The 20614-nt window shown below is 41.3% G+C and overlaps 5 protein-coding genes across 5 annotated transcripts; 3 read left to right on the top strand and 2 right to left on the bottom strand.

Annotated features, from left to right (window-relative positions):
• Window positions 1–4202: 4202 nt before the first annotated feature.
• N7510_010229 (uncharacterized protein) lies at window positions 4203–5220 on the top strand (the record flags this gene model as incomplete). The annotated part of the gene is made up of 2 exons (XM_056982154.1): window positions 4203–4481; window positions 4780–5220. Coding segments are annotated over 2 exons (720 nt in total), but the record flags the coding sequence as incomplete, so codon positions are not given.
• An 82-nt stretch (window positions 5221–5302) lies between these two features.
• On the top strand, window positions 5303–5765 carry N7510_010228 (uncharacterized protein; the record flags this gene model as incomplete). Its single annotated transcript, XM_056982153.1, has 2 exons — window positions 5303–5361; window positions 5495–5765. 2 exons carry the CDS (start codon window positions 5303–5305, stop codon window positions 5763–5765), a joined length of 330 nt encoding a protein of 109 aa, XP_056829989.1.
• Window positions 5766–12599: 6834 nt separating this feature from the next.
• Window positions 12600–13455, bottom strand: N7510_010227 (uncharacterized protein; the record flags this gene model as incomplete). The annotated part of the gene is made up of 2 exons (XM_056982152.1): window positions 12600–13258; window positions 13314–13455. 2 exons carry the CDS (start codon window positions 13453–13455, stop codon window positions 12600–12602), a joined length of 801 nt encoding a protein of 266 aa, XP_056829988.1.
• Window positions 13456–15084: 1629 nt separating this feature from the next.
• Window positions 15085–16131, top strand: N7510_010226 (RTA1 domain-containing protein; the record flags this gene model as incomplete). Its single annotated transcript, XM_056982151.1, has 3 exons — window positions 15085–15350; window positions 15412–15803; window positions 15857–16131. The coding sequence occupies 3 exons, from the start codon at window positions 15085–15087 to the stop codon at window positions 16129–16131; spliced, it is 933 nt and encodes a 310-aa protein (XP_056829987.1).
• A 3118-nt stretch (window positions 16132–19249) lies between these two features.
• N7510_010225 (sterol desaturase family protein) lies at window positions 19250–20592 on the bottom strand (the record flags this gene model as incomplete). The annotated part of the gene is made up of 4 exons (XM_056982150.1): window positions 19250–19811; window positions 19870–19955; window positions 20009–20246; window positions 20582–20592. 4 exons carry the CDS (start codon window positions 20590–20592, stop codon window positions 19250–19252), a joined length of 897 nt encoding a protein of 298 aa, XP_056829986.1.
• Window positions 20593–20614: the final 22 nt, after the last annotated feature.

Genomic DNA, 20614 nt, shown 5'->3' with positions numbered 1-20614 from the left:
TTAAAATTAGATATAATTAATAACTTTGAGGCTTTACTAACGTTAATTCTAGCTAGGATCTATAGGAGTTTCATACCTTTCTCTTACTATACGATAGTAATCTTTTAATCGAAAAAGTAGGAGGGAGCGCTTACTTTATAAAATGAGATTTTAAACCATGTAAGTATATATATATCCTGTATATACCTTTCCTTCCTAAAGATGAAATTTTTTTGTTCCCTTTATGTAATTTTAAAATCTCTAGAACGCTCTATATCGTATATTAAAACCTAATAAATTTAAACATAGCGCCCATGTACCTATATCAGTCTAATTGTATAAAAGATAATAGGCTACCGAAAAATAAGAGGTATTGGCCTCCTAATTAAGATAAACTACCATTTAGAGGATCAACTAAGGATGAGAGAAATTTAGATTAGACTAATTAAGACGCTACCTAAATAGCATCAAGAGTAAAGGGAGTTCTATCTCATATTTTAAATTCTAGAGTAAATATTATTTCGTAGACTAATAAAATATAAAAGAGGTATCTAGTATTCTATCCATCGGCGATTTAATATGGAACGAAATAATAAGAAAAGCCAGAGTTAGAGTAAGCCTTTTGCATTTCAACTTAGCTACCTATAGTAAGGACTACGATCCCCTTCTATATACTAATTATAGTCTTAAGGTAAGTAACTATGCTCAGTTGTACGGACACGGCTCGCGTAACTCTAGACCTGTGCCCCCCCTGACTGTGCCTCTGTGTTCGGACACAGCTCGCGTAAATCCATTCATAGTGCTCTGATCTGCGGACACGGCTCGCTTAGTTATACGACCATACCGAGGACATGTGTCCCCGCTCATCCGATTCGCGAAACTGCTAGTACCGACTATTACTAGATTGGCTCATCGCAATTTCGCATCTTTAGGAGGGTGGTAGGACGCTCTCTACTATGAAGATAGTTTGTTTAGACTCATTCTATGTACTATTATATTTACTACCCTCTTTCCTCCCTCCTACCGCCGTTGTGGCTCAAAGCACTCTTATAAATCATACTCATTACACGAGTTTAATGCGATTGTTTAACTATCCTCTATACTATCCTTCACTAGAATAGCTCAACGATTACATATATAGGTTTACTATGACGGCCTAACAGACCTGATCCTCGCTGACTTAGTCTATACTCTAGACGGTAGATAATCTCTTCAGGGACAACTAAGTCAGCGAAAGCTAGACGGTACTTTTAGTATTCGAGAACGCCCTAACAGTGCCTACCCTTCGCTATATCTTCGTGCGGATCTCCTATTTATAGTACCTAGAAATATTAATGATAAGGATTATAACCCTAAATGTCCTCTAATATCCTATCCGAAGCTATATACAACTAGTTTAGTTATCACCTACTATACTAACCTAAGTAGGCGTCGCCTATTCGGTCTTTCCGTTTCTACTTATATTAGACCTAAGCTGACCGCCCTAGTTTACAGACACCCCTAGTTTTAGGACACGCGACCGCGTTAGCCCATTTATTTTCTCCTCCTATGCTTACCTACCCCATTATCCAACTATTATGGCCCCAAACGAGCATCTGGTTCTCTTGCCCTCTCGATCCAAAATCAGGCCGGATTACCTCCCTAAGGGATGCTACTGCTACGTATAGCATACCAAAATCTACTTTGCACTAACGGCGGGCAGGCACGCAAAACCCACGAGCCGGCTACGCAAATCAATAGCGATTTACCCTAGACTAAGTGCAATTCCTAGTCGAATAGATACTTGAGTAGGTCTAGCAAGGGTTTCCTTCTTCGTACGCGTAGCGGCGTAGGCGCATAGAATAGCGACTTGCGTGCTTCGGTCTAGCGGAGACTATAATCCTCTTAAGGAAAGTATAGCTTCTAAAATTTATCTAGCGCAGTCTATGCGTCGCTTCCTACATCAATAGACGGATCGATGCCTTACGGATCTAGGGAACATAGCTAAGTATAGGAGTTTTATAATCTCTTTGCCGACATCAAACGCCGATACGATATCCTACCCGAAAATATTTAGAATATAGATAAGCATAGGATTGCACCAGGCGTTTATACGTTTCCTAAGTCCTTACTAAGGCTAGAAAGAAGCATACTTGTGTGAAATCACTAGAAAATCGCGAATAGGTATTGATCGTAGAGACAATAAGCACTAAGGGCTGGATAGTTCGGCCGCTTATAATCTTTAACTAGATACCCTAAAATTTATATAAAGTTTTAAGAGTGCAAAGTCCTAGATTAGCTAGCTATATACGACCTTAACTCCTCATAAATCTACATCTAGCTATTTACAACGCCTTATAAGTGACCTACAATCCCCCTAGCATATAAAGATAGTATAGAACTACTTATTTAAACGCTAAAAAGCTATTAACATATACAAAAAGTGAAGGAGATACTTCAAAAGTAGCAAAATTTAATTTATGATTAGCGGGTAGCCCTTAAAAAGGTAGGCAAGGCTATTACAATCCTATAGGCTAAACGCGTAGTTAATAAAGCTTATATTTTAAAGCTAAATTCATAAGTTAAGACCTTTCGTGATTAAAAGAAGAAGATTTCTTTTAAGCCTAATACTCGCTTCTCTAATATCGAAAATGTTAAGGCTCCGTAGAAGGAGGCCGCTATATTAGAAGCGCGATTACAAGCTAGGAAGCTAGGGATAGAGGCTAAAAAGCCTTGGTAGCTGTGTAGAGAGCTGCTCTAGAAGATTTAATGATCGAATGGTAGGCTTAGTAGCTTAGTTGGTAGATAATTTAGTAATTGTAATATACGGCGTTTTTTGGTCTATGTCCTAAAACTAGGGGTGTCCGTAATCTAGACTGGGGAGCTTATAGCTAAGGATCCTAAGCCTAAGTTAAAGTACTCTACTTTTAGGTTATAGTGCGATATTCCTACTACTCTACGCTAGTAGTCTACCTGACTACCTCGCCTTAGTCGCCTAGCCTTAGTCTCTAGGAACCTAATTAGTTTGCACTATTAGGACGGCGTTCTTTTGTTATGTATCACTTTAACTAATCTATCTAATCTACCGTCCAAGTCTTCCGCTCCTATAGTATTATATCTTACGATGACCCCTTCTAATCAGAAACGCCCGTTAACTTCGACTCGGCTCTATAGTATCCCCTTATCATACTACAACGGTTGCTATTATGCCTATATTAATCCTAACCCTAGCGCCTTTAAGCTCTTAAATCTCTACCTCTAGAACTCCTATAGGTCTATAATCTTCTTGACGCTTACTATGCCCTTCGCTAACCGTATATATGACGTTTAGCTTCTGCTACGTCTTATAGAAAAGATCTTAATACCCCTATGCGTCACGTATCTCTACGCCCCGTCGATAGAAACGCACCTCGACTCCAGATGTTTTGTTGGTATTGCACACCCATGATACTACCCTGTTGTTGTCTTTAGTGCCGCCCGTGGTTAGTAGGTTAGGAAGGTATTCTATTCTACGTTACGATTTACGTCCAATAGGAGGTTCGACTAGCAACTAGACGAGTGGTTTATTGGTTTATATAAGTATTCTGAAGAAAGGTCCTATAGGGCTTTCTTATTTTGCTATATATTGTTAACACTTATAGGATGCTTCACGCTAGCGTGGGTATCTGGCTGATTTTGTTCGTTGAGCCGGGCCTACAGCCCGGCCCTGCTACTTGTACTAATTATATTTTTAAGGTATTATTAAAACCCACTTAGATCTAGATAGTTATATAGAATATAACTTAGTTAGCTATAATTTTATTAAGTTCTTATACTTCTAGTAGGCTAAAGTAATTACTCTTGTTACTATCATTACTAACTAATACATGAAGGACTAAAACCTTTTAAAATTATATAGCTAGTAATAGAGATTCTTATATCTAATCTTATTATTGGTAGTATCTATGATAAGCCTAAAATTTATTATAGCCTACTTGGTAGTATTATTTTCAAGGCTGTAGATGATTTATAAATTTAGTCTAGATTATATTTACTTTCCTATGTGAAATATAGATTATCAACTAACCGGCCCCTTTCATAAATAATAATTTATCACAGACCTTCGCATAACGAGGGTCCGCCACCGATATGATAAAGCCACCCATATGATAAATTTTCTCCTTTTTCAACTCCCCAACTTCAACGCGTCATATCCATCCACCACAATGCCTGACAACAATGCAACTATTGAGAATTGAATCCAGGATGCCCTCGCCGCACTATCCAATCAAGAGAAACCAAATATATCGAAGACTGCGCGAGATTATCACGTTCCTTACCAGCGGCTTCGATATCGCTGGCAAGGTCGACCTTCCCTCCTACAGCGCCAACCAACCCACAGATTTCTCAATGAAAGCCAGGAAAAGGTGCTCTGTATCTTTATGGATACTATGGATGACTTAGGCTTTTGCCCGAAGCGAAAACAAGTAGAAGCAGCGGCGAACTTAATCCTCCACGAAGCGCGATCGGACCTATCTATCTCGGTCGGCGAACACTAGGTTAGACGCTTCTTAAAGCGTCATCCTGACTTCAAACGACAACGACGACGAGCTCTAGATATCGAGAGAATGCAGGCACTCGATAAAACGGCTACACAGGCGTGGTTTAACCAGTATTCAGATTATTGTCGAGAAGGGGATTCTACCCCAAGATATCTACAACTTTGATGAAACTGGGTTCCAAATTGGCGTTGGCAAAGATCAGTGGATTATCACTAGGGAACCTACGAAGAAAATATTTAGTGGGACAGATACCAACCGGGAATTAGTGACTATCGTCGAGTCTGTGAATGCAGACGGTAGCTTCGTGATTGCACCACTCATTATCCTTACCGGCCTCCAGATTCTCCTTCGATGGTTTGACAACATCACCGAGGAGTGTATTGCAGTCAATGATACTGGATATATGAATCAACAAGTTGCCTACCAGTGGATCCAGCATTTTAATCGCGAAACTAAAGGCCGAGCTATTGGGAAATATCGACTCCTCCTTTGTGATGGCCTTAGTGCTCATATCACTAGGGAATTCATCCAATTTTGTGAGAAGAGCGACATCATTCCATATTTTCTACCGCCTCATTTAAGCCACGAGCTTCAGCCTTTAGATGTTGGAGTATTCAACGTTTACAAACACTGGCATAGTGAGGCAGTTGAAGCTGCAACTATGAGTGGTTGTACAAAGTTCACAAAAGACCTCTTTCTCCAGTCAATTCGCACTATCTGACGGCAAACTTTCAAACCTTCAACAATTAAGCTTGGTTATCGATTAACCGGCTTATGGCCATACAATCCTAGTATCGTATGCGATGATTTGGCAGATTATTCAGTCCATTGTCGCCATTACCAGACTCACCATCATCATCAGGTAGTAGTATTCCTACAGACATAAGTACACCAACTATTACTTCCCGCTTTCGAAGAATTGAGAAGAAATTAGATCGATTGGATAAGAATTCGACTACATTTTAAAATACCCTCCAGAAGTTGGTGAAGGGTAGTCAAATTCAAGCGCATCTAGCCGTTGAACTTCGCCGAGAACTCAACACCACTACACATGCCCAATCGATTAGGGAGGCGCAAAGAAATACATCTGGGAGGCGCGCGAGGTTATCCGGAGTCATTTCATCAAAGAATGTTCTGAATATAAAGCGTCAAGAGAAGGATTTGGATGATTTGGAGGCGCTGGATCGATTGCCACCGCGGTGGAAAAAGGTAATGAAAGAGCTACGAATGCAATGTAAGCGGGAGGGGCGGCAGTTACGCAGATAGGATCGAAAATCAAGTATCTACTACATCTTTTTACTATTCCAAATCCATTGTTTAGGGGGCTATAGGTGTCATGGATCAAGATCAAAATTGGATGTTGATAGAATTTATCATATGGGTGGCGGACCCTCGTTATGCGAGGGTCCGTAATAAATTGTAATTAATGGAAGGGGCTGGTTAGATTATTATTTTCTCTTTAGAACTTCCTCCTGCCCTCACCTAACTCTCACTTTGAGTTCTATAATCCCAAATTCAGTATAGCGAAAGCTATTTACCCTACGGCTCTAAATTTAGTGCCTAGTATTACACTATTTCTAGCGCTCTATGATTATGTATATACTAACTAGAAAATTAATAAAATTATTACTAGACTACCCTCCTAAGAGGCACTTAATGCTCGACTTCAAACCTTATATCCTACCTCTCTAAGGCTCTACGACTATAATTAGCTCCTAAGTAAATGGATATAAAGAGCCTATATTCCCTATTCTCTCTCTTAGACTCTAATGAGCCTAAAGTGATTTGAGTAGATCAAAGCTATCAATATATATATATTGGCTATATATAGACGAAGACTCGAAGAGTAGGCTATAAATGTTATAGCACTCTCGGAGGACTAGGAGATTCTACGCCTGAGGTAGCGCGATAACATTCGCGCTCAATTACCTAACCTATACCTCTAGACAAAGCCTCTAGAGCCTACGAATCCCTTCCCTTCCCTTAGCGAATCCTTTTATATCTACATGATAGCTTTCGATAGAATGAATCAAGCCTGATCCCTTATAACAAGGCATTAGTAGTTAATATCAACTAGAGCATCTAGCCTCTACTTTCAAAATGCCCTTAAAGCCTATTAAGTAGGGATAACCGTCCCCTAAAGTCGGACCCCCAACGCTGCGCGGTTGTGGGTCCTCCCCAGTCTAATGAAATTTCAGTCTAATGATAATTTTTCTTCTACCCACCAACTTTTGAATCTATTTACAGCACCATCCCCTGTCTGTCTATAGTATAAAGTGGCTGGCCGTCATCTCCATTAACCCATTCAAGCTCCCCAGCTCTTCTCTGATTTTCCTGGTCCCTAATTTCCGCCTGGCGGTTGATTTCAACCCGCTTCTGTTTAGCCTCTCTTTCCCACTTCCGTCTTTGTTTCTCTGCCTCTACAATATCCCTTGACTGTATAAGGGTATTTGCGTCCCGAACAGAAAGAATGCCCCCTTTACCTACCTGACGCTTAGATTTAGGGGCATTGGCCGCTTCCTGGTTGGTTAGGATGCGTGACATGTCTGCGGTGGTCTGGGCAGCCAATTCCGCTTGGGTAATGCTCCCCTCATAAATTGCCTCCAAACGGCGCTGAATTTTCGCCAAATCTGGGTTGGGGTTAGCTGGGAAGCTTTTCCTAACCTTGGAAATATTTTTTCGTAGTTTTGTGACTGTTGTTGGTGGAGAATTGATAGTAGAACTTGACGTTGGCGGTGGTGGAGTCTGTGGTTGGGATGCATCTGAAGCATTCTCCTCATTATTATCCCTCCCCTCATCATTATCCCCTCTGTCGTAGTCTCCAAGCTCGTATTCTTTCCCTCTATCATAGACTACTAGATCTGGTCGTCTATCATCTCCACGAAGTTCTTCACAAATAACCTCTGGATTGAATGGCCAAATCCCACAGTCTTTGAACGAGTGTCGGACGGCTGACATTGTAAAGGTCTGTACCCGGATTTCGTGTATAGAGCGAAGAAAGTCTGATTTCTCTGTAACTGAAGCGCCCCATTTCTTTGCATAGTTATTATACTTGCGATAATGGTTCTTGTATGCGAGGAATGGGTGTGAATCGAGTGGTTGAAGTCGATGTGTGAGATTTGATGGGAAGCAGAGTGGAATAATCCGATTCTGCTCGCAAAAATTGATGAAATCACGCGATTTATGGGATGTATGGCCGTCAAAAATTAGAAGCCTATAGTCCGTACGTTGTAGAAGCCGTGGTTTGGTATATTCATCAAATTTTCGAAGCCATTGGTAGGCGCGTACCTTAAGTTAGAAATTATTAACCTTCCCCCTAAATAGTTAATTATTTATTACTTACTTCATTATTCCACCCTGTCTCCGATGTTCCAATGTAATAATTTCCTGGTAAATCTGGCTGGTCCCTAAACCAACTCTCAAGATGGACTGTGCCCGCGAATATGATCATTGGGGGCATTAACCATCCATCTGCTGCAATACATTCGACTGCGGTCACTGTTTCCGCAATTCCACCTGTTGGTATAGGCCTTGGACGATCCCCGCGCCGAGATGGGACGCGCTGTGATTTCCCCTGGTCTAGTTGGAAGCCAGTTTCATCAATATTGTAGATATTCTTTGGCCCAATTTTGTACTGCTGTAAGACCACATCTAGGCGATGGAAAAAATCCTCAATTTAGGGTAATCGCTCTGCATCCAATCGCTCTGCATCCATGATTTTCTGGGTAGTAGGAACATAGTCGCTGGGGTGGCGTTTTAGAAATCTGTAGGCCCAATTATTCCCGACGCGTCGCGTGGAACCACTCCGCTCTAGCATCTCATTTGCTGTAGCCTCAACCTCTGCTGGGGTTGGTGGAAGATTTGCACGATAAAGTAGATCTATCCAGTGTATTAATGCCTGCTCTTGAGGTTTATCAAAGCATTTGTTGGGGCCCTGGCGTGCCGAACGAGATGTGTGACCATGAACGCGTCGTACGAGTCGCTGGTAATCAACACCAAATTCCCGCGCGATCGGTGCGATTTTAGGCTTCCCACGATCATGGTAGGCTTGCAAGGCCTCCTGGATGAGATCCTCGCTTTCATCGGATTTTTTGGGCATTGTGGTGGGGGGTAATTGTAGGAAGAAGTTGGTGGGTGGAAGAAAAATTATCATTAGACTGAAATTTCGTTGGACTGGGGAGGACCCACAACCGCGCAGCGTTGGGGGTCCGACTTTAGGGGACGGTTATAAGGTTTTGGCCCTCAGATAATATAGCTATGTTTAGACGTTTACGTGGAATAGTCGCTTTTAGGGCATTATAGAGACGTTTCGATTCCCTAGCCTAAGCCCTGTAGACTCTATGCTATTGGACATTATTGCAGAGCTCTCTAGACTCTAGACTATCATCAAGCTGTTAATCAGTTTATCAGGGAAGTCTATCAGACCGCCCACCAGAGAGTCGGTAGCACCTTGGACGATCTATATAGATAATTATTTTTCCTCGGTCTTAGTTTTTAAAGTACGATGAGCTCTATAATATGAAGATAGCATAGCTCGTCTAGAGTGTAGGGTAGCGTCTTAACTAGTTAAAAGAAGATTTAAATCTATTAATACTACAGGGGAAACTAATAAATTATACGCTTCTAAAGCATAGGATATCCTTTATATCGCTTAGTAGGATAATATTATAGTATCACTACTATCTATTCGAAAGATAGCTTTATTGCTGCTAAGCGGAAGCGGCCTATACTGACCTCTACGAATACTACTATTGCTCATACGCCTTTTACGACAAAGAATTACTTTTGTAGAAATTTTAATAAAAATTTACTAAAAAATGTTACAAGCAGAAGATTAAGAAGTTAGAAATCTGCACTACTCTTAATGACTATAGCCAGTACATGGGTGGGGTATATATAAATTAGTAGTTGGGTTCCTATGAGACCTATCGCAAGGGTAAACGCAAGGGTAAACGTAACTTAGTTAGTTTCGAATTTGTTATTTCCTCCCCAATGCTACAAATTGTTAATGCTTTTAGAATCCAATCGACTTAAAAGCAATATCACCAGCAATCTAGAACTAATCAGCTAGATTTTCGTATAAAGCTCTATTAAATGCTCCTTGCTTTGTCCCTAGTTCTACAGCGAACTACTAAAGATTTCAGGTAAATAGGAATCGAGCTTCTGTATAATGTACTAATAAGAGCAGGATTGGTAGAATCAGATGTTTATAGGTCATACGATTAGGATCTAGATGCTTACAATCTGCTATATAGCTCTATATACAAAAGAGTCATGTTAGGATGAATTTCATACTATTCCTAATTAAAGATTTTGGATTGCATAACTTTATAATTACAGAACTACAACCCCTATTTGATAAACTTAGCGTTTACTAATTAATAAACAACCGTTATTAATATATTGGATTTTCTTACTAAATGTCGTAGCATAGGTATTTCAAATAGTATAGACGGAAAACAAAACACTAGGATTCTTAGAAAAATACTAAGCTAGTCGATTAAAATAGTACTATATAAGATTAGATTATTAGACGTCTATAGAATCATTAATAGGAAATGACAGCCTAAGCCATTAACAAAAATCTTAGGTGGACTATAGCCGTCTGATAGGTCTTCTATATCTAATTTAAGAACAGTTTGTATAAAATGTTCTTTAATAGTAACTAGTAAATATAATTCTTTAGACTACATACAATGGTAATCTACTAGTATAGACGCTAGGTTATAGCTAAAGGGGTAAAGAAAAGAGATGATAAATTACTTATAAAGTTATTAGGCGATATAGTATGAGGCATAAATATCCTTGAATCGAAACATCAGCAAAAAGGCTATAAAATAAGAAATATCCTTACCTAGCTATATTTTTTTTAGATAGAGATTTGCCTTAAAAAAAGGCCCTTCTTAATAGACTTAGACTAGAAGCCCTCTAAGTGATTGCCATCTATAAGATTACTATAGCCTAGTCTAAAATCTATTGGAAATGATATTAATCGCTAAAAATATATTATTTAGTAGCCTATTTAAATTATTTTTAGGAGCTAAAACGCTACAAAATTGATTTGAAAAACTTACTACCTTAAAACTTCTCTTTTTCTACATATATGTCTATTTTATCATTTGGGGCTATTATATTATACTTATAGATAATTTCTAGTCTGCCTCTTAGCTTAGCCAAGCATTCCCTTAACGTATACTTCAAATAGCCCATGTACTAAGAGATGTTAGGAATTAAGGGCGTATCCGTAGCGATTTGTGTACCTCACTAGGGTTTAGGAAGTACTTGTTACTGATAAATCCTAGGTCACATGGTCGTGTCCTTAGGCCAAAAAGACCACTATATCAGCCGTTAGGCTGCTATGCCTAGGACTAACATATATAGTAGCGCGCGTAGTTGATTTCAAACTCTTACAGTACTAAACTCCTCCAGGACCTTGATGGAAAGATAACCGTCTATGATCGAAGTAACGAATAGGTCTCAGGGTATAGGAAACGGCTATAAACCTATACTAACCGAACAGTAAAAACAAGAATAAAAAGAAAAGCAAATGATAACAAACGCGTCGTCCTTATATATATTTACCTTACTACCTTAGATTACTACTAAGTCGTTTCTTTATTCACTACTTTAGTATTATCATTATTGAACCCTAATTATCTACTTCGCTTATTATTCCCTGATGCACTTAATTCCCTACTTCTACTATTTATTTTTTAGCACCAATTACTGTATTTACCCCACTTTTGTCTATTTAAATTGCTATAGACGTATTTTTAGATCTTCTAAGAATTGGTATGTTTCATTACTACTATTCACATATTCTTTAAGACCTCTCTCTATTGGTACCTTTTCGGACTATCGTTGTTTACCGAATCAATAGATATCTCCCCTAAAGGTAGTTCGTTCTATTATAATAAGTTCGAACGAACTATAATTATGTCATAATTCTTTTAAGAGTTAGTATATGGTATACTGAGGCAATGCTATCTTAGTGCCTTTTTACTACTATATCGGGGTCCTTTACAATATTGCATTTTTTAGGGAACTAATAAGTCTCTACCCTAACAAGGTCTTTTATATTTCTAACTATTCTTTAGTTAAAGGAATAATACTCCCCCTATACCGAAAGCTATCTTAGACTACTCTAACCCTAGTAATGTCCCAAGGGAACTTACACTAAAAATTACCTAAATACTCCTAATAAGCTTATGTAATATCTAACCAATCCCAAATTCTCCTTAGGGGATCCCTTAACCTAAGTATAAGTGAGAGAAATACAGGCATTATTTAGTTAATCTAAATAAGATTATATTAGAATAGAATAGATTGATATACTTTAATAATAGGAATAAACTAAAAAAAATTGAGAAATGTTCTTTTTATTATAATTATATATATACCTTATGCCGTTTAGACGCTAACCTATCTGTTTGTAGACAAGTAAAAGAGGGGGGTCGCTACTAGTATTCTTCTTTGACTTCTTTTTAGTACTAATCTAGTCGATCTAAGGCTTATAAAACTCAAAGCGATTCATAGGTTAATGGACATATACCAGGTTAGTAGAAGCCTAACATTATACTTTGTATTACTAGTTAATATTAAGTGCTAAGTTAACGTAATTCCCGGGTGAGTGGGTCACACAGGCGAGCGGGTCAGCCAAAACGCCATAGTAAATGGGAAATTTTACAACTCAATATCCCAACAACCATAGCTTAATATGAAGTTTCATTATATACTAGTACTTTTTGGATCATATGTAGCCTATTTATGAGATCTAATAAGTTTATCATATTTTGTGGTTCAGATACATAAACGTAACTGTTGTCCCCACTAAGGCTCTTTTCCGTTCATAAATTCTTCTCAGTTCTCTGTATTGGTGTTGGATAATAAGCACCCTATCAAAGTAAGTATATGTACTGATGTGATCAAAGCTTCTATTTGGTCTTTAGTCTGCGGGGTTGGTTGGATCCACCGCCTAACAGGCCGTGTTCAATTTGAGTACTTGGTTAGAACTACTAGTATAAAATGGCAATTCAAATAAAAGAAAGCAGAGAGGGGTATGTATTCGTCACTGAAACTATCAAGGCTAATTTGTACATTTTAAAAGTAGTGTGGCATATTCATTGGCCCTAACCACACATTCAACATCTCCTCAATCGTAACGTCCTGAAGATCCACCCAAGGAAAACCAGGATCAGGCTGAGGCTCTTCATAGATATTATTTTCTGAGATTCCAGTGGTGAAGACTCCCAGTGCACCATTATTCTCTCCAGCACTATCAGACTGCGCAAGACGATATTTCTCTTCAAACCATTCAGAAAGGAACCGCAGCCAATCTTGGTAGAAGAACATCTCATGTTGATCCCACTTCCCACCTTTACACTCCTGATCAAGCGTATTCATGCGCTTGACAGATTTCTGGATTTCATGCCGCATATCCAATGTCTCTCGCAACCCTCGGACTTGATCGTGATCTCGAATGGATGGCTCCAACGATGCGAGAACAAGTTTGCATGAAGCTGCAACGCTGAACCCGGTCATTGTCCATTGGGTGTAACTAAATCTCTTTTCAATACCAGGTGGTAGACTGAAGTAAAAGCTCATAAATTGTTTTGCAGCCGCTAGTCCGTGACAAAGGGCATCGATTCGCAGGAGGGCCATGGATTGGTCGAATGACGCGGCGGAAGATGGGTATACATCGAAAAAGATAGTTTGATGGAGATGGATTTCGAAGGCGTGGGATGGAATGCCTTGAAATACTAATCAAGTGTTAGAATTTAGATCTGCAGTACAGATAAGGCTTGGTCAACTCACCATCATAGTCAATAGGAACAGGAAGCCGGGCTTTGCAATCTTCAAAATCGCTTTGAAGAGAACTAATCATAACTTCTATATCCGCAGGAGCCTGATTCTCACCGAATCCCCGTGCAACTAGGGAATCGATTCGTACAAGCATGTGTTGTACTTGAACCTGGCCTAACAGGTATCGATCGGTTGAGAATTCGCATTCCTGCGACAACTTCGCAGCGCATGATTCTATGAAGGGTGACCAAAGCATTGTTCCTGTCCGCTGTAGTACTATGGAGTGACTAGTCATGTGAAAAGAAAGTAAGCAAGACATAGTCTTTTCAGGTCTAGACCGGGCTGTGCAGGTGGTAAATCGAACTTACCACGCGTCAAGGAGAAAATATCCAACCAAAGCTCGCATTTCCTCGTTTCGCAGGGAAATCGATTCTGTCGGAGGATCCGTGTCCAACATGACGTCAATTGTTTGTCTTACTACTCGCAGCTTGGCTGGGTAATCCAGTCTGCAATCGTTGATTATACTTTGTGCGAGGTGCAGATATCCAGAAAACCGCACTATATGGAGTTTTTTCTTCGTTCTATCTTCCGTGTTATCTTTTGTGAATCTAATGAAGAGAGAAATTGTCTAGAACATACCCAGCTATAGTAACCAGCAATCCCTGTAGTATATCGAAGGGTTGTTGGCGATTGCCTTGCAAGACTTGTCCCCCAAGGTAAGACGTCGAAACCTCCTCGAGGGCCAGGTGCAGCGGGACATTTCGAAACGAGGAGACCAAAAGAATAGAGAGTAAGAGGAAGGGTTTCTCCGATCTGAGATCCTCGACAGTGGCGTTTCTCGGCAGCTGTACAAATGGGAAATACTTTATGGCATCACGAAAGCTCTCTATCAAATGATTTGCCTCTTCGTGGGTGATCAGCCCGTTCCCGATCACATCGCACGGATTTCGAGGAGTCGGAGCACAACTTTCACTTTTCGGGGACAGTGGCAGTGGCAGTGGTGCCTGTTGCGGGCTTGAGTGAGGCCGATTGATCTGGCCTAATATTTGATCCACCTTGTCCTCGAGTGCACCTATTCGCCTAGATTAGATGCGGTCAGCTTGACAGATCGTATCGATACGAGGAATGGGCAGATATACGTCTCCCTCTTCTTAGGAGTACGAGCTTTTGTTGCGCGGAAATAACAATCTTTTTTCAGACGGAGACACCTTCAAAGCGTGTTAGGTTTACGTTGCTAAGTAGAAGGGAAGAGAAGTAGAAGTAGAAGCGGGATGTTGCATACCGATCGCAGTCTTGGGTAGAGGTGCGCGAGCACCTAATTTTAGCACGCACACAGTTCTCGCAGGTCCTGACTCGGCCTAGACTGGTCGGCGCGGACATAGTAGGCAGCATTTAAAATATTGGAGCTAAGATGGAGGCCGGACAGGAACAGGAGACCTTAAGAGTCCGCGGACCGGCCCCCAGGCAAATCCCCTCCCAGTCCGCGGACTCGGAGTTGGCCTGCACTCCGTGTCTTGGCACGGCCCCATTGTCAGCCCTGGGAAGTATACTCGCGCCAATGATAGTCCTACGTAGGATCGGAGATAGCATAGCCTCGTGGCTGACTTTCAGGCCTCGTTATTTTGTCAGAATGTATAAAGAGTGTGTGTATTCGACGCTATGAGGAGGGGAATATCAACCTCAACCCATCTAGACTCGCATTCTACCTCTTCTCCTCCTCACTATCTCAAAAAAGAACAAGAAGAAAAAAGAGAGAAAAAGAATAGAAATATCAAAACTGAAAATGTCGGAAATGAACATGGACGACTGCACCTTGGCAACTTGCCCAATTGACTTGGCCTATATCAATTACCAGCCTAACATCCCGGCAAATGTCCTCTTCCTCGCCATCTTCGGCCTTCTCCTCGCCGCACAAATCGCCCTAGGAACATGGTTCCGAACATGGACATACATGGGGGCCATGTCCGCGGGGCTCATCCTTGAAATACCGGGATACATCGGGCGAGTCATGATGCACAGCAACCCATTCGACTTTAATGCATTCCTTCTGTACGTGACCTTTGAGACATACCTCTGAATAAAGCAAGCTAATCAGAAACTTGACTTTTAGATACCTCATTTGTCTCACGATTGCCCCGGCCTTTTTCACCGCCGCCATTTACATCTGCCTGGGAAGAATTGTCATCGTCTACGGGGAGGATATCTCCAGGATTCGCCCGCGTACATACACCATCCTCTTCGTCACTTGCGATATCATCGCTCTAGTCCTACAAGCAGCCGGCGGCGCCATTACCTCCATCGCCGACCCAGACCAAAAAAGCCTCAGCGATACCGGTGTCAATATCATGATTGCAGGATTGGCTTTCCAGGTCGCCTCGTTGACGCTGTTCATCGTGCTCGCTTCGGAATTCGCCCTGCGAGTGCGCCGCAGCTCAGAAGACATGAAGAATGCGTCTACAGCATCTGCTCGCAGTGGTTTGAAATGGCAGATGTTCCTTCTGGGTAAGTGTCACTAAATAATCCGCATTTATCAGCCTATGCTAACCCAATCAAAGGTCTTGCCATTGCCGTTTTAACGATCTTCACTCGCTCGATCTTCCGTGTTGTGGAGCTGAAAGGTGGATTTAACAGTGATCTGGCTAATGATGAAATTTCCCTGATGATTCTTGAGAGCACTATGATTGCCATTGCGTGCATTTGTATGACCGCCGCTCACCCAGCAGTTGCCATGGGCCGGCGATGGGGGGAACTCTCGGCGAAGCCGCGTCGTGGAGTCGTTTCGTCTAAGGTGCCGCAGGCTTCATCAGAAATTGAGATGATGAATGCTTAAAAATATATAGCAAAGCGCCTGATGACTCGGAGTGGTCGGTTTCAAGAGATTGGGTATTAGACATTTCAGCGTTTGGATTGGTCTTGGTAATATCAACGAGTTAGATCTGGAGTCAGATTTTATTAGAGCGACTTGAATCATAGCATTCTCACATTCCATATTCCAATTCCCTCCAGTCATGCAAAGAGTTGAACCAGCTAGGGTCGGTGGAGTCGTATAGTTCTTAGGTTGCCCTTAGGTAGTGGATGAGGACCAATGAAGGACCAAAATCCTGAGGTGTCCGCGGAAAAAATGAATACTATCCCCTGACTCTCGAATTCGAATGCCTAGGCATACATCTGCGCCGGATCCGGCGCCCTCGGCACAAATGGTAGTTGTACTAGGCGGTGATCGTCCCATAAATAAATTCTATAAAGTATCGTAGTATAGTACTCCTCCCTTATAAAAAGGGAAATTAATACGAAAAAGGTTATCTCACAAGCGTCTAAAAGCGTCTATTTAATTAGTATGGCTTTATAAACCAGCTCTATATAGGTACATAATATCAAGTTCTACCTCTAGCTAGTAGTCTATATTAAAACTAGGCCTTGCATTTATTACATAAAATTTCAGGCCCTCGATTGCGAGGGCCCGCCACCCAAACGAAAGAATTCTCCAAATTTCTACCACTTCAATTCTATTAATAACTCCACTAAAAATGCCTAAACAAATCAAGATACTAAGGATAAACCCCTTATTGCCCTAGAACTGCTGTCCTAGTAAAAGAACCTTAAAATCGCGAAAAGTACGTGAGAATCTGTGGTTCCTAACAGTCGGCTTCGTTGGAAAAGGCATATAGGAAAATCGCTATTGTAAAAAGGGCATTAATAAATCGTAGGCAAATTGGTATTATGGCAAATCTACTTCTTAAAGAGACCTATCTAGACGACTTAAACTAAACCTCCTTGAAATCGGCGACTATTATTTTAGCTTAAACGTTTATCAAATAAAACTATCCCTAATAATACCGTCGACGTAGACGAGCCCTTAATATTGTAAGAAATACCATTCTTAATAAAACCGTGGTTGAGAGGTGGTTCGAAGACTATAAACGTATTATAAAAGAGAATAAGATTCTCCCTAGAGATATCTATAACTTCGATGGAATGGGCTTCTAAATAGTATCGGACGAGACTAGTTCATTATTATAAGAGAGCCGAAGAAGAAGATATTTAATACATCTATTACAAATTGCCAATCTATTACTATTTTAGTAGGTTCCTGCCGATGGTTTTACCTACCCGCTACTTATTATTATTCTTAGTGCTAAATAAGTACTACTACTTTAGACTAATGCTATTTAGGAAGATAAGCATATTGCTATTACCAAGACTAGTTAGTTAACTAGTTGTATTGACTAATAAATAATTCGCTACTAATAGGTTCAGCTATTTTATAGATAGATAATTAATCGTATAATGAAGGCAACGCGTCTTATTTTATACAATTGCTTAAGATCTTAATAACACGGTAATTCGTCTAATTCTGTAAAAAGAAATTATTCTTCTTACTCCTATATATAATTCATGTCTTATAGTTTCTCGATATTAGTATTTTAAGCGTTTATAGACATTATTATAGTAAGGCTACTAAAACTACAAGTATAACTAATCGGCCCCTTTCATAACTTACATTTTATTACGGACCGTCAGTTAAGCGGCTCTTTTAAGGTATACTTATCCTAATAGTATTCGCTCTTACCATGTATACTTAGAGATTATACTAAATACCTACTCCTACTGGAGGTTATAGAATAGCTTATTCTAGTCCTAATCGGGAAGATTCTTATATTCTAGTATAGATAAGGGTATTGGTATATACGATCATAAAATTTATAGAAAGCATACGACTACTTTGATGGTTCCCTAGGGGACCTTAAGATGCAACGGGTTTATAAGTGGCTAGTCTAACGGTAGAAGCGGATATTTATCTGGAAAAGAATCGGAAGAGAAGCGAACTTGGTAATCTAGGAACTTCGTGATTTAATAAGGGGCTGTATAGCCAACGAACTTAGTTATTAAAGACCCTAATACTTAGTAATTTAGGGAAGATAGAGAGTGAGGTAGAAGGGGGATCGGGGTAGCATAGAGGAAAGAGGTAGTCAGCGTGGTTAGCGTGATAGATCTCAGTAGAGTTTTAGTATAGTGATAGCCTGGCGCCTTAGTAGTATAGGATACTAAGAGCGGCTACTAATAGGGCGGGGATTTGACTTACTATTATTCCTTGGGAACACAACCTCTCTAGCCGCTTTATATATATTTATATCCGATTAGCGATCGAGTTAATATAGAGAGCCCGCTAGGCTCTCGGTACGTAGAGCGCCTAGGTGCTACGCACCATTTTACTATTGAGTTGGCCTAACTATACTCCTATGGAGCGGCTATACAAAAAGCAAGCCAAATCAGGCAAATGAATACTACTACCACCGCCACCACCACCACTACTAGCAGTAATAGTGTAGCTAGTCAAGAAGTAAACCCACGTACATCTTACGGGCTAATAATAGTAATATCTAGGAAACGCTAACTAGTCGATAAGGGATACTAGAATTTAGAGGCCAAAATAAGCCCGGTATATGTATATAAAAAGAAACTCCGGGAGTCATTCGCTCGAGTATATCTAAAGCAAGCCATATTGGGCAAATGAACTATTTATTGGAAAAAATGAGTCGTAGGCGAGTAACTAGCTGAAACTACTACAAAGTAACTTTTCTCTGTCAAATAGATCAAGGTGAGAAATATTGAAAGCGATGGTAGATTTGTCATTTCATAGTAAGTTCGATTCGAGTTAGTTCAACTGGCCATCATATGAGTCGCAAAGAGAGGGTTAAGACTAGCTTCCTTTGCCACCAGTCTTCGTCAAACAAACACAATCTTCACCATCAACCAAGACCAAATTACAGAAAACCACCATGGAAATTAGTGGGAGCATTAATATCTAGGTACATGGAAAAAAAGAGCAATGCCATCATGGCACTGTCGGATCAAAGACACAAACAAATTAATATGAATAGAGGTCATCATCCGCAGGGAACCAAGCAAAACCGGTCTAGAGAGATTAAAATCGTTCACACCACCGATTATTGAGCCTTCGTTGAAGACTTGGCCTTGTTCTCCCGGCGCCGCTTGAGCGCATCCGGGGTATATTCCGTGTCCAGCAGATAATCCCACCACCGGAAGCTGCTCGAGAAGTTGCCGACGAACTTCTCGTGGTGCAGGTCATGATGGTCGGCACCCGCCCAGAATGGCAAGAAGTGGTGCAGACTCCAGGGGAATTCATAACCGCTGTGAGCATCAATGGCCTGGAACAAGCGCAGGACAATCCAGATATACATAGTCATGACGTGTAAATCGCCGGTGAGTGCACACCAGAGGATCGGGCAGCCCACGGAGCCGAAGCCAAGGATCATGACCTCAATCGGAGATGCGTACTCCGCCGCCAGACCGAAGGGTGCCGAATACTGGTGGTGTATCTTGTGGATGGCTTTGTATAGGGGACCCCAATGAAGAGCGCGGTGAGAGAAATAGTGCCAGGTATCCTCCATAACGAAGAAAACTGCGATCTGGTACGCCATGGTCCAGATGGACGGGAATGGGACGGTCGTGGAGAGACCGAAATATTGGGCCATGGGATGAAAGAGCCTGGAAAGGACCGGATTGTTAGCCATGAGCCGAGAAAGCCGGGTGGTTTCCAACGTACCAGATCTGGGGCAACTCGACCGTAAAGTGACTTAAGAGCACAAATCTAGCGCATTCCCACTGCTCGCGCAACGACGGGATTTTGTTCTGCCGTCCAGGATTAGTGCGGATGTCGGGCTCCATCGACCAGGGCAACTCACATTCTGAATCTTGTACCCCTTGAACAGACCCAGGCTGTCGATGAAGATCCACGGCAAGGAGCGGCCAAAGTACACTACCTCATGCATGACGAAGGACATGATGCCGGTAGCCAGGACATCGTTCTGCATCCATGCGTACCAGGCGGCCCACAGGCGCTCGGGGACGTTCAGGTGGGCATTGTACTTGGAAACCTCCTCGAATTGGGACCAGTACGTGCCGGCAGAGAGCGTTGAATTCCTAGAACGGCGATGGTTAGTTAGAGGTGAGGAAATTTATGAGTTTTGTTTGGGGGGGGGTGGTTGGAATGTACATGGTGTGTGTGTGTGTTGTGGTCTCTGTCCAGAGTTGACAGAAAGAAGGGCAACCCCAACCGGGAACTAATTATTTATGTTCAGAACGGCGGCCAACTTTTTTCTGCAGCCGAAGTGGCACCACTTCCGCCCCTGGATGACTCAGCGGGATCGGCCGTGCCGGGGGCTCCTGGGTATTTTGCAGCACGGTTGTTTGTTTGCACTGTTTGCTCCGTTGGTCATCGAAGTATGTCCGAGTTCGAGTGACCACTACATACTTACTCGACACACATCATGTGCTGCCCGCCCTGCCGA

Source organism: Penicillium lagena, assembly GCF_028827675.1.
Source record: "Penicillium lagena strain IBT 129212 chromosome Unknown utg000007l_segment0_segment0, whole genome shotgun sequence".
Classification (NCBI taxonomy): Eukaryota; Fungi; Ascomycota; class Eurotiomycetes; order Eurotiales; family Aspergillaceae; genus Penicillium; species Penicillium lagena.
The sequence above is the reverse complement of the archived record's forward strand: the minus strand, read 5'-3'. Positions and strand labels throughout refer to the sequence as shown.